At 52.6% G+C, this 16,074-nt stretch overlaps 1 protein-coding gene across 3 annotated transcripts in view; it reads right to left on the bottom strand.

Annotated features, from left to right (window-relative positions):
• The window catches only part of SYMPK (symplekin), a 36,619-nt gene that overhangs the window by 5,266 nt on the left and 15,279 nt on the right, over window positions 1-16,074 (bottom strand). For all 3 annotated transcript variants that reach the window (XM_036275030.1, XM_036275029.1, XM_036275031.1), the window contains 13 exons: window positions 13,690-13,844; window positions 11,113-11,263; window positions 9,806-10,010; window positions 8,793-8,943; window positions 7,882-8,117; window positions 6,855-6,936; window positions 6,512-6,625; window positions 5,435-5,582; window positions 4,383-4,543; window positions 2,725-2,833; window positions 2,308-2,408; window positions 1,595-1,685; window positions 455-556 (listed from right to left, as the gene is read on the bottom strand). In XM_036275030.1, the coding sequence (XP_036130923.1) occupies window positions 455-556; window positions 1,595-1,685; window positions 2,308-2,408; window positions 2,725-2,833; window positions 4,383-4,543; window positions 5,435-5,582; window positions 6,512-6,625; window positions 6,855-6,936; window positions 7,882-8,117; window positions 8,793-8,943; window positions 9,806-10,010; window positions 11,113-11,263; window positions 13,690-13,844 (1,806 nt within the window). The remainder of the gene's footprint in view (window positions 1-454; window positions 557-1,594; window positions 1,686-2,307; window positions 2,409-2,724; window positions 2,834-4,382; window positions 4,544-5,434; window positions 5,583-6,511; window positions 6,626-6,854; window positions 6,937-7,881; window positions 8,118-8,792; window positions 8,944-9,805; window positions 10,011-11,112; window positions 11,264-13,689; window positions 13,845-16,074) is intronic.

Below are 16,074 nucleotides of genomic sequence, written 5' to 3'. Positions count from 1 at the left end.
GCTATCAGAAACTGGTGAGCCTGTCTGTCTGTCACCAACTCCCCCGTCCCCGCCCAGTGCTCTCCTGTCACAACCGGAGCCCAGACTGGACTGAGCATCTCTTCCTGGTCCAACCGGGCCCTGGTGCCCTCTGTCCCTGCCCACCACACACACTAGGCTGCGGACTCTGCTTCCTTCGCTCCTTGGGCCAGGGCTGGGGAGGGAAGGCCTCCCCAGCTTTCTTGAGGACAACTCTGTGCCAGCACACAGTACGTGCACCATTTTCTCAGATGGAGGAAGGAAAGGAGAAGGAGGGAGGGAGGGAAGAAAACAAGGGTGGGTGTTGGGGCTCCGAGTTGGGGCAGCAGGTGGCATAATTGCCAACTCGGCAGATTCAAGGGAGGGCATGGGGGGACCGAGGTTCTTCCTGGGCCTGCAGAGGCCAGGCCACTTACGGGGGTGGGGGGAGCCTCACCTTTGATGATAGACTTCATGTCGCACTTCGCTGAGTCAATGTTGTGTAATGCAATCAGAAGCTCTCCAGGATTCAGGGGGGACAAGGCCGAGTTCCCTTCACCTGCAGTGGAGAGAGCGGGGTAGGGGTAGGAGACAGTATGGAAGCCTAAGTGAAGAGATGTCCGAGTCCCCAGACTGGGGGAGCAGTGAATGAAGACAAGGCATCCTCTGCATCGATGGGAGGGGGGGGCGGCACAAAGAGAAGGGGAAGAAGGAGACCGAGAACACAGGAAGCATCTGAATGAGGCAGCAGCTGGAAAGCCCTCCCCTCCGGGAAGTCTTCCTTCACAATGCAAGGCCTTCTCTTGCTGCCCCCTACCCCACTGGGCTCCCCTAGTTAGGGCCACATCTGAGTGTGGTTTGGTTGTTTCTCTCCCTCCCTACTGGGCTGTGCACCCATGAAGGCAGGGCTAGAATGAGCTCCTGGGGTCCCCAGCACAGCACCGACACACCTGGGCGTCTGCCACACAGGCCAGGCTGGGGTCAGGCGATGGCCCTGCAGGTGTTTTTTTTTGGCCCCAGTGTGTGTGCGCACGCGCGCCCACACACGTGTTAAATCACCAGGTTGTGGGGAACATCCTCCAAGAACCCTAGCTTTAGCCACGTGGGTAGTTTTTCTAAGTTAAAAGTTCAGTTTATTTATTTTTGACCATTACAAACAAAACGCCCCTCACCAACTTGTTTGAGGGGTTCAGGTAAGAGCTGAGGAGCCACAAGGTGCCTGAGGGAGACAGAGTAGCTGGGTCCTAGAAGGGAAGACACCACTATAGAGTCAGACTCCAGCTCCACTATTTTGCCCCCGCTGTGCATGAAATCACGATCCAAATGTCACAGGAGGGTGGCCTGGGAGCTCTGGGCAGACACTGGGTGCTGAGTCTGGATGGCAGCTCCAGGAGCAGGATGAGCCCCTCTCCCTTAAAGGTGGCATCACAGCCTCCTGCAGCATTCCCCACCTCATTTCTGGGACCCCTTCTTCCTGCCTGACCACTTGAGGGGGGCCTCCTAGGGGAGGGAGCCAAAGCACAGGGAGCCAAGTAGGAGGGAAACTGAGGGCCAGGGCTGAGCTGGTCCCCACTGGGGAGGGGAGCGCATTACGTACCATGCTGGGTGCCCAACAGGCGGTTGAAGACCTCTTTCACCACGATGGGGTTGAGTTTGATGAGCTTCGGCAGGGCCTGGATCACTTCTTTCTGGGGGGGGGGGCAGGGGAGGCAGGTCAGCGGCCCCCTCCGCTTGCCCTGGGTAGGGGTGGGTAACACAATCTCCTGCCTCGCTGAGCCCCTCTGATGCTTTCTTCCTTCCTCACCCCCTCTGGTCCCTCAGGGCTGGCTTTCTCCCCCACTCACTGGGCTGGACAGCCCCAGCCTCCTCACTCCCCACCTGAGCCCGCCATTGCACACACCTTGGACCAGCTCACGACACCCCTGCGAACAGAGTGTTACCATCACCCCCTCTTTACATGTGAGGAGATCAAGGCTCACCCAAGGTCCTACAGCTCATTAGTAACAAGATTTGGGGGAAGCACATGATGGGGGCATGGAGAGGTTTCCTACATGCTGGGAGCAGACCTACCTCTGTGGTTTCATTTAGGCCTCAGGACAGGAGGAAACCAAGACTCAGGGAGGGGATTGACTTGCTTGAGGTCATAAATGAGGCTGAGGCTGAGGCTGAGCTGAGATTGATCCCTGGTCTGACAAGCCCCAGAATGTACCCACAGAGCATGTGACATGGGTACCTAGATGCCTACCTCCTCGGGGTCCCTGCCCTGCCATGTCCTCATCAGTGGGGGCACCTGGCCACCCAGTTCCATACCTTCTCCAGCCCATTGAGCACAGGGATGAGGAAGCGGACGTCTGGCAGCCGCTTGTGGTAGAGATCCCGGACCCGCTTCACCAGCTCCGGGGAGGGTGGGACTGCAGGCAGAGTAAGGCACGGGTGTTGGGGGTAAAAGGGGGAGGGTGGGCACTGAGGGGGGAGACGGTGGTGGGTGTGTGGGAGAGGGGAGGAACAACTTCATTTCAGGGCACGAATCCTTGGCCCTTGGTTCTCAAATGCATTTAGCCATACAGTGTTCTGGGTGGAGAAACTGAGGACCAAGGATGGGGAGGGACCCACAAGAGGGCCAACCATCTAGGCTCCACCAGCTTTAATCCCCAGGTCCGGGGAAGGGCAGTGGGAAGGCCTGGCACTGGAGGAAAAGGATGGTAGGTGGGGCTCCCAATGGGGCACCTTTGTCTGTGAGGCTGTGCAGACATCTCGTGACCAGTGTCTCTGCCCCCTTGGGACAGTTTTCCACCAGGAGCAGCAGCTCTGGAGAGTTCATGCCCATTCCTCGGATCTAGAGGTAGAGAGAAGGATGACAGGGAAGGCCCGAGGGAGGAGCTGGGCGATGTGGGGAGGACGAGGGGGCCCACTGGGGACGTTCGGGGAGGCCCAAGTATCAAGGGCAGGGTGGCTGGGGGCTGCAGACTCTAGAGTAAGAACTGGTGACAGCAGATCTTAAAAGTTCTCATCATTAAAAGAAGAAATTTGATGAATGTTAGCTAAACCTATTGCTGCAATCCATTTCTCAATATGTACGTACATTAAGTCATTATGTTGGATACCTTAAACTAATACAATGTATGTCACTTTCATCTAAATAAGCCGGGGCGGGGGCTGGTGACAGGGTTCAGAGAACGGAGGCAATCTGGGGAAAGCAGGGGGTAGGGCAGAAGCCTCTTGATCGCTCCCACCCCATCTCACACGGGCGCACTTCCTGCAGCCCGTAAACCTTTGCAGCACCAGCCTCCTCCGTGGCAGGCTGTCTCTACCTAACCTGTCCTTTAGTGACCACCCAAACTGTCCTTCAATTTCTCCATCAAAGCTTTTCTGGTTTCCGAAGGCATCAGTGACCCCTGCCCACCCCGTCCCATGGCTGCCAGGACCCCAGCCTGGCTGCTGCCTCCGTGAGCACCCAGCACAAGGAGCAGAGGGCCAGGCGTCAAGGACTGTACTTTCCTCTGCCTGACGTTTACAGTCATGAGTGGAACTGACAAATCTTTGTCCTCGAGGAGCCCCCACTCCAGCGGGCTCACCTTCAGGCTGCAGAGAAGACTCTGCTTCCTCCTCACAATGAGCCAATTATCCCCATGTTACAGGGAAGGACACTGTTGGATCTGGGTGGCGGGTGTGTGGGAATTAAGATACCACACTCTCCTCTCAATTATGTTGGAAGCATTACGTAACAAAAAAACATCAGCACAGGGTAAAGGGAACTGAATATATGGTGACAGAATCTGATCTGACACTGGGTGGTAAGCACACAATGTAATATACTTGCATCACAGAAATGTACACTTGAAACCTATATGATCTTTTTAACCAAGGTCATCTCAAATTTAGTATCTGTAGGAAAAAAAGAAAAGAAAAAATGCCAGGGGCAGAGATATAAAAGTGGTTTCAAAACCCAGCTGCAAACAGGCAGGGCAGACATTCTGGATCTCAGGTACCTGTCTGCAACTGAGCCGACTGTCATGGGGGCGACCCTGTGGCCAGAGGCGGGGGAGCGCCAGCTCAGAAGTGATACCAGTGACAGATGTTTACAGGGATCCCTACAAGCCCGGGGACTGGGTCATCTTCCCATCTTCACTGAAGGGGTGCAAGTTTGCACAGTGAGAAAGTGAGAGGCAGAAGGTGAACCCAGGTCTGTGCACCTCTAAGCTCTAACTGCGGGGCCACCCTGTTGTTTTCTCACGAGTGGACAGATGTGCACACAGCAGCTCGGCCTGAAGTGACCAACCTTCGTGCTTAGCTCACACGGAGGTGGAGGTACCAGGGGAGGGGCTGGAGGTGGGGACTCAGACCTGCCCGCAGTGGGCAGAGCCTGGTGAGCTCAGGGGCCTCACCGGCTGCTCGATGACCCTCAGCACTGTCCGCTTGATGTCAGCGATGGCCTCAGTGTACACAGCTGCCAGCTCATGGATCAGCTTGTGGTTCTGAGGTAGGAGGGCCAGGTAGAGGTACAGACACTGTTTTACTGTCTCGTCGGTCCAGGGCGCTGCCACCTCTGATAGGACAGGAGACGGGATCAGGCTGGCCCCACTCCCTTCCTACCCCCACCCAGTGTCTGTCCCTTCTTGGGGGGTGGGCACAGAAGCAAACTGTTCCAGGGCAGGAAGCCAATCATCAGGGAAATGGGGTGGAACCAGGACTGCTCCCTTTAGAAGCCTCTGCACTGAGTTCCCACCTCTTCTCCTCCAACCACCAATCCACAGGGCAGCCAGGTCTTTCCCAAGTGCAGTTCTGACCCTGTTCTTCCCCTGCTAGGAGAGGCCATGACTGCCCTGTGCCCTCGGGATAAATCCCCAGCTCCTAAACTTGCTCTACCTGCCAGGCTTCATGGGATGGCCCCTGCCTGTGTTCTGGTTACGCCCTACTTCTGACAGTCCCCCCAGGTCCCCCACTCTGGAGCCTTTGCCTGGGCACTGCTGCCCAGCTCTTTTGTACCTCTCCTCCTCTGGGTATCACGTGGCCAGGGCCTCTCCTGGGGGCCTTCCTGTGCTTCCCTTCACAGCCTAAACCTTCCAGTGGAATGGTCCATTTTATTGGGGCCCAGGTCTCCCCATCTGTAGTTTGGGGGAACAGGTCTTGATGATCCTGCCTGGCCCTTCCTGGAGCTCCACCACTGGCGCTCTCTGTCCTCCAGCTCTCAGCCCAAATGTCCCCCCTCCAGGATCCTCTTCCTGACCCTGCAAGCTAGACCAGGCGCCCCTCTGGGCTCCTAAAGCCCCTTCGTTTTGCCGTCCTGGGCCTGCTGGTGCCGGTTATTACTGCCTGGCTGTAGGCTTCCCCAGTGGGCCGGGCAGGGCTCAGCTTTGATCCAGCTGTCCCCAGGGTCCAGCCCAGAGCCCGGGGCACAGCACGTGCTCAATACGCATCTGACGAATCTGCAATGAACCTGTGTCCTTGTCTGCTCCAAACAGCACCGATGGCGGGTTGGGGTGGACCAGGAGCTGCAGGTAGTTGAGGGCAAACTTCTCCACATACTCTCGCAGCTGCTCCTTCTCGTACATGCGCTTGATGAACAGCAGGGCCTGGGAACGCACCTGAGGAGAGTGGCAGCAAGATGTGCAGGGGAAGACAGCTGTTCCGACCTCGGCCGCACCCGTGTGAGCAAGCCCAGGCCCAGCTGAGTTACCTGTGCCCAAGGATGAACCACTCGGGGCCCAGCATCACCTCACTGTCTACCTGCTCAGCCCCACCTCAGACCATTTCTTGCCTCACTTGCTCCACTCCAACCAGAAGCAGCTTCCCTCAGTTCCTCAAAGTGGTGGCATTCCCCCCGGCTTTGAGACTTGGCATGGAAGTTCCCGCTGCTCAGAATGCCTGTCCCTGGCTACATCCTGTTTCACTTTCCGCTGGGAGCTATGAGGACAGACGGGCTGGTCCTGGGCACTGCTGTGCCCACCAGCACCACAGGCGAGCCAGGGCACAGTGAGGGTCTGCTGAGCGAACAGTCACCTGACGCCAGGAAAGGAGCTGGCAAGAGGCGGCAGCAGCGATGGGTTAAGGGCCCTCTCAGTCACACGCACGCGTGCACACACATACACATTGTGCCCTCTGCTCAGAGCACACCCATCCGCTTGTATTTCAGGTCTTGGCTCTTCCTCCAGAAGCCTCCTACCTTCCTACCTGCCCACCCCATCAAAGGGGCTGGACTCCCAGCCACCGCAGGGCCACTCCTCAGTGTCCTCCCCGACTGCGGACAGGCCCCAGCACAGCGCCAGGCTCTAAGAGGGACTCACCAACACGGGTGCAGTGAGAGTGGGAATGGGACTGCCCTTCCTGGGAGGGTGGGCGTATACGTGTGTGTATATTCAAAGCAGCTTCTTGACATTATAAATGGAGAAACAAACATCACTCAAAAACTGTTGCAAGAAAGGTACCTCCCAGGGGAATGTGGCAGAGGCTAGACTGGTTCCTCAGGACAGAGGAATGGCTTCCAGGAGCCCAGCACGGGGCAGTGGGGAATCACCTTGTCCTTCTCATGGGAGCTGAGGTCTAGCAGGACATGCAGGTACTGGAACTGGCGGGACGGGCGCTTGAAGATCAGGTCTCGAAGAGTGGACATGCCCAGGTAGGTGCGACTCTGCAGCAGGAGGATGGGAACAGGGCTCAAGCCACCTGCAGCGAGACCTGGGATGGCTCCCTTGCCTTGCTCAGATCTGGTACTGTCCCTCACAGAACACCGTCCACAAGGTCTGGGCTGTGCACCCCTCAGAACCAGGGCCCTGTCCCCTGCCACAGGCTGCAGGGGGCAGGGCTCTTGCCTGCGCCACTATGCTGGGGACAGAGGGTGGTCTGCTGCCCCGCCTCACCTCGTCCTCGCAGTACTTTCGAATCACCTCCAGGGCACTCTCCGTGATCAGGGGAGCCTCCAGCACAACCTTGGTGAAGATCCTGCCAGAGAGGGAGGGACGGGACGGCTGCAGAGAGGCCACCTGGCCTCCCAGGGAGCTCAGCCTGTTACAGCTTCGGGGGGAACAGGGCAGGGTTCAAATGCAGCGGGTTGGGTGACCTAGGCAGAAACTTTACCTCTTTGAAACTTGGTTTCTCCCCTTTGTCAACTGGGGACTCCTACCTCTACTCATTTAAAACAGCAACAGGAGGAAAAGATGGAGGCGGGGGGGGGGGCGGGGAGCTCTTTTAGATGTAGAGGCCTCAAAAGACATAACATTTGAGTCAATGCTGGTGGATGAGAAGGAGCCAGCCACGCAGTGGGGGGAGAGCATGCCAGGTAGAGCGAACAGGAGTATCAAGTCCTGAACTTGCATGTTCTAAGAACAGAAGACAGAAGGCTAGTGTGGTTCAAGTTTGGGGGGTAGCAAGGAGCAGAGGGACAAAAAAAGAGGCTACAGAGGTAGGTAAGGATTGGATTCCACAAGGTCCCAGGGCATAGTAAGGAGCCTACAATTTATCCCAAGAGCAATGGAGACCCAGGAAGGGTTTTCAGTGGGGAAGTAACAAGACAAGATTTACATTATACAGCGTCCCCTGGCTGCTGTGTGGAGAATGGACAGATAAGCTGTAGGCTGAGAACCAAGAGGAAGGTACAGAACTGGTTCAGGCAAGAAATGGTGATGGAGAGAAGTCAACATCAAACCAAGCCACAAGGCAGGCACGTACTTTCAGATGAGAAAACGGAGGCCCCGAGGGTGAGGGACACAGGTCAGTCAGGGAGCAAACAGCAGAACTAGAGATCAAGTTGAGGGTGTGTGACCCAGAGCCCACACCGAGGACTGACTTGGGTGGTGACGAAGATGGAGGTGGTCAGGAACCAGAAAGGAAAGGCAGGACACAGGAGGGGAGCTTGGGGACAGGAGGGTGCAGGGCCATCCCCCTCACCCATCCTTCTGGTCTGGCTTCTCCTGCAGGCCGGAGAGCAGGCGGATAAGACAGTCCTCGTACTTGTCCAGGGAGCCCGAGGCCCCGGCGGCGAGGTAGGCGCTGTACTCCTGGTAGAGCCAAGCGAAGGCCAGGTCCAGGCGGGCCCGCACGTCCTCCAGGATGAAGGACAGGACCTCCGCCTTCAGGCCCGAGTCAAACTGAGTTACCAGGCTGGCCAGGATCTTGATGCGCACCTGACGAGAGCGAGCTTTTGTCAGTGTGGGGGTGGCAATCCTAGGCACCCTGTGATCGGGCCCTGAAACCCAGAAAACCCCGGTGCAGACCCGGGGTTAAGCGGGGAAAGCAAGATGAAGAACCTTATGCCCGGCAGGTCCCATTTGTGGTGGTGGTGGGGATGAAAAGGGAGGGAAAAAATCATCATCACAGAATAAAACACTGAGTTTCTAGGAGCAGGACCCATATACTTAAATACACTAAAGACGACCTTGAAGGATTCCCTGAATCTGTCTAGGGAGGGTGGGATGCAGATACCTGTATAGCCTGGAAATATTTTTTAACAGAGAGTATGTTCATATACTACTTGTTAATTAAAAACAAACTTCAAAAAATTAGAAAAAAGTCAGTTGACTGAGGTTGCAATGCCAGCAAGTGACAGAACCAGGATTTAAACCAGGCATGTCTGAATCTGATCACTAAGAATGAAAACTTTTGACCAGAAAAGACACCAGCAGCCCTCACTGTGGGCTCGTCCTCGCACTTCTTCCTGTCACCTGTGCGGAGCTGCTGCCACCACCTCCGTCTTCCGGAGGACAGAGGGAGGCTTGGAGAAGTGGAGGGCCTGTCTCTCTGCTGCGGGGTAAGCTCCGGGGAGAGGGACCGGAAAGATGGACGTGGGGGACGGGGCGCACCTGGGCCGCCCCACTGCAGGCCACAGCCTTCTCAGCCCTCAGGATCCGCTTCACAGCGCCCAGCTTCATGGCCTCCACTTGGGCGTCGGTCAGCGGCTTCAGAACATCGCTCAGACGGAAGATTTTCTTGCGCCCTCCGGCACCCGCCAGCCTATGTGGGAGACGGACAGAGACACAGACACTTGGAATGTTCCTCCTGGAGCTCAGGGCCCATCCGGTGACTCTCCAGGCCATAAAGAGGCACCCTCATACTGCCTCTCTAATGCCCCTGTGACTCTGAGGCATAGCGGAGCACAGGGTAATGAGGAGGAGGGGGATGCTCCTTTGTTTCTGTCAAGGGTATCTCAGGGAGAGAGCTATGAGGAGGCAATGAGGGAGAGGAGATCTGAACGCAGAGAGGGGACAAGATGCACAAGTTCTAGGCAGAGAGAACAGGAAGTGCAAAGGCCTTCAAGTAGGGACCTGTTTGTTTGTTCGAGGAATACCAAGAGGAGAGCAGAGACCTTGGAGGGGCAGTAGATCAGGCATGGCCCTGTAAGCAAGCCTTGACTGAACACTGGGCAGGGACTGGCTGGATTTGGGGTCTGTAAGGGAGGTAATCACAAGGACAATGATGGTCACAACCAGCAGCACTTATGACACGTTACAAACCATGATCACTCTCAACCCCAAGAGTTAATTATCTAATCATGATTGTGAACTCAATTTAATTCTCTTTATCCTTAGATTTAACACATAAGGGGATGTTGGTTATTTTTGTTTTTGTTTTTTTGGCACGTGCCCTTAGTGGGAACCAAACCCAGGACTCTCTGGTCCACAGGCCGATGCTCCAACTGCTGAGCCAAACCAGCCAGGGCAAGGGGATGTTTTCATGTAAAAGAAAACAACTAAGGCTTAGTGGTTATGACACTGACTCTGGAATCAGAAGACCCTTGTCCAGACCTGTTTATCTGTCTTACACACACACACACGCAGGCCCCTAGTCTTATACCAACACCTGCAGGGGGACTCACCGGGGCTGTGTGACTGGGATGATGGGCTCTGGCCTTCTCTTGGCCTGGGGTGCCTCCTCCTCCAAAGTGGACATGGAGCTCAGGGAGCCCACCACTGAGATGGCCTGGCCCTGCGCTGACAGGCGTCGCTTGATCAGGACGCTCTCAGGCTTCACCACTTTCTCCTCCTTGGGCTCTTCCTTGCATTGTTTGGTTTGCTCCACACCTGAGAGGGAGGCAGCAAACAGGCTCCAGGCATGCCAGACCCACCTGCTCCCACCCGAGGACTTCCTGTGTGCTGGGTTCTAGTCTAAGTCTTGTACATACAAATCTCATTTAAATCTGCAAAAGGCATTTTTGGAGCAGGCAGGCCTTTTATCACTGCAATACAACTGAGGCTCCTACTAGAAATGCCAGGCACTGCTGGAAGGAGTATCTAAGAGAACAGCCACTTTGGAAAGCTGATAAGCAATAAGTACCTAATGGCAATAAACATACCCTAATACATGACCCAACAATTCCACCGTATACTCAAGATAAATAAGGGCATGTGTGCTTCGAAACACTGTACACAAATGTTCATAGCAGCTTTACTCACAACTGCCCCAAACTGCAAACAACCCATAGGTCCATCAACAGAACGGTGGATAAACAAATGGTGGCCTACTTGCCGAAGGGAATAATACTGAGCAAGAAAAAATAAACTACTGGTTCATTCAGCAACAGGGATGAATCTCAAGCAAATTAAGCCAGATTCTCCATGATCCCACTTATATGAAGTTCAAGACTAGAAAAAACTAATCTACAAAGACACAAATCAGAAAGCTGATTATCTCTGGAGGGAGGATGTGGGAGTGTCGACCAGAGGGAGCAAGTAGGAACTTTTTGGAGTAGAAATACGTCTCTTCCCACTTCGTCTTCATCTGAGTGGCAGTTTCACTGCTGTGATCACTTTGTGAACACTCACTAAGGTGTACACTTAAGAGCTGTGTGTGTCACTGAACATAATTCGTAACTCAGTAGTACTATTGAAATGGGCAAACAACGGAGGCTCAGAGAGATTAAGAAACTTAGCCCAAGTCACACAACTATTGAGTGGCTGAGACAGTCTAGTTCAACTCAGACCTCAAACCCAGGTCTGTTGGATTTCCAAGTCCAGGGCCTAAAATACTGAGCACTCAACAGATCAACAGGACCTGTAATTGTTAACACCTAAAATCTCATGTGATTTTCATCTGCTCCACCACGAGGAGGGGCTCTTCCAGTAAGCTGAAACCAGGAGGCACAGAGCCAACCCTTGGTCCAGGGCAGCTCCACGTGACACACACCTGGCCCCAGTCCTGCGGCCGTCATCTGTGTGGCCATTAGCCGAGCCAGGTGCTTGATCTGGGCTTCGGTGCCTGCTGACTCCACTGGGGTGTAGATGGCTTGAAAGGAGGCAGGCATGACGTCAGGCAGGTACACCATGCTGATGAGGACCTGTGGGATGCCCAGGAAGAGGAGCCTTTCCTTAATCATTGACAAGCACTGGCTCCACGCCCAGGCCGCTAAGAGACCTGGGCCTGCTCTCGTGGAGCTCAGACTCCTGGGGAAGTCAGAGGGAAAACAAGTAATAATGCAGAGAGGGAGAGAGAGAGAGAGAGTGTGTGTGTGTGTGTGAGACACATCAGGGGGGCTAGTGGCGGCTTTGGCTGCCTGGGGAACTGGCACCTAGGTTGAGAACTGAGAGGAGGGTAAGAACCAGGCTGGCAAAGGGTGAAGTCTTGCTGTGGGAGGAGGCATGTATTCCAGGTACATGAACAGCATGGGCAGAGGCTAAGAGGCAGCAGAGCTGGTACCCTGACCAGAGAGAGGAAGGAGGTTCAGTAAAGAGTGTAATACGGACCAGAAATTGACTTTAAAAAAAGTCAGTACCCTAACAGAGCACATCCTCTGTTAGGAAATGGTAACAAAAAATAATTACAACAAAAAGAAATGAGTTTCACAACTATAAATTAAAATGTGTGGGATGCAGCCAAAATGATACTTAGATGAAAGACCAGATCCTTCAATGCCTATATTAGAAAAGAAGACAAAAAACTAACAAGCCGAGCATTTAACTTAAAACGCTGGGGAAGCCCTGGCCAGTGTGGCTCAGTTGGTTGGTCAATTGAAGATTGCTGCAGGTTCAATCCCCAGTAGGGGGTGTGCAGGAGGCACCTGGCTGATGTTTGCTCTCACACTGATGTTTCTCTCTCTCTCTAAAAAATCAATTTTTTAAAAATCTTAAAAAAAAAACAAACAAAAAAAACGAATTGCATAAAAAAAAACTTTGGAGCAAAACATTCAAAGAAAGTTGTAGGAAAGAAAAAAAGACAGCAGAAATAAAACATAAAAGGTTACAAAAGAATATCAACAAAACTTAAGTTCTTGGAAATCACTCAAAACAAGCAAATCTATGGCAGGACTAACCTGAAAAAAAAAAAAGAGTGAGGACACACAGTACTTGGGAGAACAGAGTGGCACACTGCCACAGAGACAGCAGGTATTATAAAAGTATAAGAATTATAGCCCTGGCCGGTTTGGCTCAGCGGTTAGAGCGTCGGCCTGCGGTCCGGAGAGACCCGGGTTCGGTTCCCGCTAAGGGCATGTACTTCGGTTGCAGTTTGTCCCCGGCCCTGGTTGGTCGTGCGGGTGGCAGCCACTCGATGTGTCCCTTCACGTCGATGTTTCTCACTCTCTCTCCCTTCCTCTCTCTCCCTCCCACTCTATCTGTACAAAAAATGGAAAAATATCCTCGGATGAGGATAAAAAAAAAAAAAAAGTATAAGAATTATAAACAACTTCCTGCCAGTTATTTGAAAAGGACAATTTTCCGAGTGTGATGAGGATAGACAAAGTATGAGTCAATAGAAGCCAAATCAGACAGGGCCTAGGGCATGTTGAATTCAAGTTTCATCTGTAAAGAAACAGAGCCATGGAGGAGGGAAGCGTCATGACTTGTATGTTAGAAAGATGCCAGAGCCAGGGAGTAAGTGGGTGGTGCTCCAGATGAAAGGGTGGGGCCTGGACCAGGCAGGGGCCTGGGGATGGAGAAGAAGGGAAGGATTACGAAGGAGGCAAAGAGCTTAACTCCCAGGTTTCTGGCTTGGAAACTAGGAGACTGGTGTTGCCAAGAACACAGAAGGGGCCATGGGCCTGTACAGCAGTGTAGAGAGAAACACCATGAGTTTAGTTTTGACATGTTGAGTCTGTGATGCGTGTGGAATATCCAAGGAGAGAAAGATGCAGAGATGGCTGCAGACCCAGGCCTGGAGCTCACCAGAGATCTGAGCTGGACAGAAAACTGCTCGCCACTGTCACAACAGAAATCCCACTGCATTCACCCAACTAAAGCCCTTGGCGTCTCCAGGTAGAGAGAAGGGAAGGCTAAGGGTGCCTGTTGTCAAGCATGGGAAGCATTCTTCCACGAGCACTCAAGAGAAAGGTCTGGGTGTTGCTAACCGGAGGACTGATGTGAGACCCACTCCCCACCCCACCCTCAATCAACTCAAACCAGCAGTTCTTTCTGCGGAGCAGGATCTTTGAGAATCCGAGGAAAATGCTGGCCATCCCGCCCCCAAGGCTAATCCCACACCACTTGGCACAAGTCATGGGGTTCACTCTCCAGTTAATATACCCCCTGCCCCCTTCAGAGAGGAGAGTGACAGTGAGTGGGTTTGGATGGGAACCCAGACCACCTAAAGAGGGACTGTTGAGGGTAGTGACAAGTGACCCCCTGAAAGAGTAAAGATCAGAGAAGAGGTCCATGCAAGGTTAGGAGGGCCTGCATCTGGAGAGGTGAAGAGTGTGGAGTGGAAGCAGGAAAAGGCCGTCAGACCCTTCTCCCCGCTACCCTGTGGGGAATGGCTTCCACCCTTCCTCACCAGATTGGCCACGTTGTCAGGTGTCAGCAGGGGCTGCAGGAACTCAGCTGTGATGTCTGTGTCCGATTGGCCTGAGATCTGGGTTGAGATCTTCGAGGTCCCCGATGGGCCTGGCTCTAAGTCCTTGTCCTCGTCGTCTTCCCCCAGGTTAGGCTCTGGGATAGAGAAGGAGATAAGATGCTGGCTCTAGAGAGGCAGCAGGTCTTCCCCGCTCCTAGGGAGCCCAGTGGCCCCTGCCTCCAGGCAGCCTCAGCAGACAAGAGCAGTGCAGTATGCCCGGACGGTATAGCTCAGTGGTTGAGTGTGGACCCAGGCACCAAGAGGTTGCCAATTCGATTCCTGGTCAGGGCACATGCCCAGGTTGTGGGCCAAATCCCCAGTGGGGGACATGTAGGAGGCGGCTAATTGATGTTCTCTCTCATCAATGTTTCTGTCTCTCTCTCCCTCTCCCTTCCTCTCTCTCCAAAATCAATAAAGAAGAAAATAAAAAAAGCAGTGCAGTGGACGAAGATCTGAGTTGCAGGCCTGGCTCTCCCATCAAAAGGTTGTATGACCCTGGGGAACTAAACTGCCCCTCTTGCCCTGGCCGGTTTGGCTCAGTGGTTGGAGCGTCGGCCTGCGGTCCGGAGAGACCCGGGTTCGGTTCTTGCTAAGGGCGCGTACCTCGGTTGCAGTTTGTCCCCGGCCCTGGTTGGTCGTGCGGGTGGCAGCCACTCGATGTGTCCCTTCACATAGATGTTTCACTCTCTCTCTCTTCCTCTCTCTCCCTCCTGCTCTATCTGAACAAAAAATGGAAAAATGTCCTTGGGTGAGGATAAAAAAATAAATAAATAAAATAAACTGCCCCTCTCTAGGCCTCAGTTCTCATCTGGGAAATGGGAATAAGCCAGCCCAGCCCAGCTGATTACACTAAGCTCTAAGAAGATGAAAAGGTTAACTAACAGCCCTGGCCAGTTTGTCTCTGGGGTTGAGTGTCAGCCTGTGGACCAGAGAGTCCCGGGTTTGGTTCCTGCTAGGGGCACGAACCACAAAAAAAAAGAAAAAAGAAAAAAAAGAAAAGGTTAACTAATAATTTCCAGAGCTTTACTGTTTAAAAACCTCTACCTTTGTCATAGTACTCAACTTTACCAGGTTCAGGAAAATGTAAAAACAACCTAATAAGAGCATTTTGCCTCTATGACTGACAGAAAAAAAGGCTGGTAGTGATGGTTTGTAGGGGTACGGACTGTGCAGATATAAACTGGTACAGCTTTTTGGAAGGGCAATTTGTTAGTAGGTCAAAATTTTAAATGTGCACATCTCTTCGACAGAGCAGTTCCACTTCTAGATACCTACCCTAAAAACGTATAGCTCCATGTGAGGTAAAACATAGAGACTTCACCGCAGTACAGACAACACAGAGAAGTGGAACATGGTCTCCATCAGTATTAACAGGCTGGCTGAACACAAGCACAGTGGTTCTAGCTCAAGGAAAAAAAATGAATCATTTGAACCTTAGTAAAAAAGCTTTTAGGAAAAATCATGTTCCTTGAAGCTGTATTTATAAAAATGGAAAAGCTGGAATGTTCGACAGGGTGATGATTTAAGTAGTTTGCGGCAAAAGCAAGACGAAATGTTATGCCAATGGGTGCTCCACAGAAATGCAAATGACTAATGAATGTAAAACAACGTACAGCCAGACTCCAACACATGTAAGAAAGCAAAGTAAACCTAGGATACGGTTTATACCCAGAGGGTTTACAGAATGTCCCGGGCTGGTGTGAGTGAGTGTGTACACCCCAGTGCAGTTTTTTGGGAACACAGATGGCAATGGCTATCAAGAATTTAAATGCACCCGGTAGCAATGGGCACGTCTGGTGCTCAGATTTGATTTCTGAAACTATTCCCTACCTAAAGGAAACCAGGGCTGCTTAGAGAAATGGTTGATTCCAAGGATGGGGTAAGGAAAGTACAAGATGAGTCTAGAATATCCTGTTATGTCAAAAACAAATGTTAAAAAAAAAACTTATAGGACACATTAAAGGGACACAGCAAACAGCCAGATTAAAGGTTTAATATAAGGCCACCTGGGCAACAAAATGAATGACAACAGTAATGGATTATAACCTGAGAATAATTAAGAATCCACAAATCCACATTGACAATAAGTGGGGAGAGGAAAAACACAACTTTTCCTTACAGCAGAATGCCAACTAATAAATGTAGAAGGAAGTCCTTTCACAACCATTACAGCAGTAACAGATGCAGGCAACCGTAGTCAATGGATGCTATAACTACTGGGACAAAGTGTGAAGAGAAACAGGTATTCTACTGAGTATCTCCTTCAGCTCATTATGTACAAAGGGAAAAGGGTACTTTTACACCAGAGAAATCAAGGGATCCAAG

The sequence above is a fragment of the Molossus molossus genome, unplaced genomic scaffold (assembly GCF_014108415.1).
Source record: "Molossus molossus isolate mMolMol1 unplaced genomic scaffold, mMolMol1.p scaffold_m16_p_21, whole genome shotgun sequence".
Taxonomy (NCBI): Eukaryota; Metazoa; Chordata; class Mammalia; order Chiroptera; family Molossidae; genus Molossus; species Molossus molossus.
Note: the sequence above shows the minus strand (reverse complement) of the source record. Positions and strands in the feature narration are given on the sequence as shown.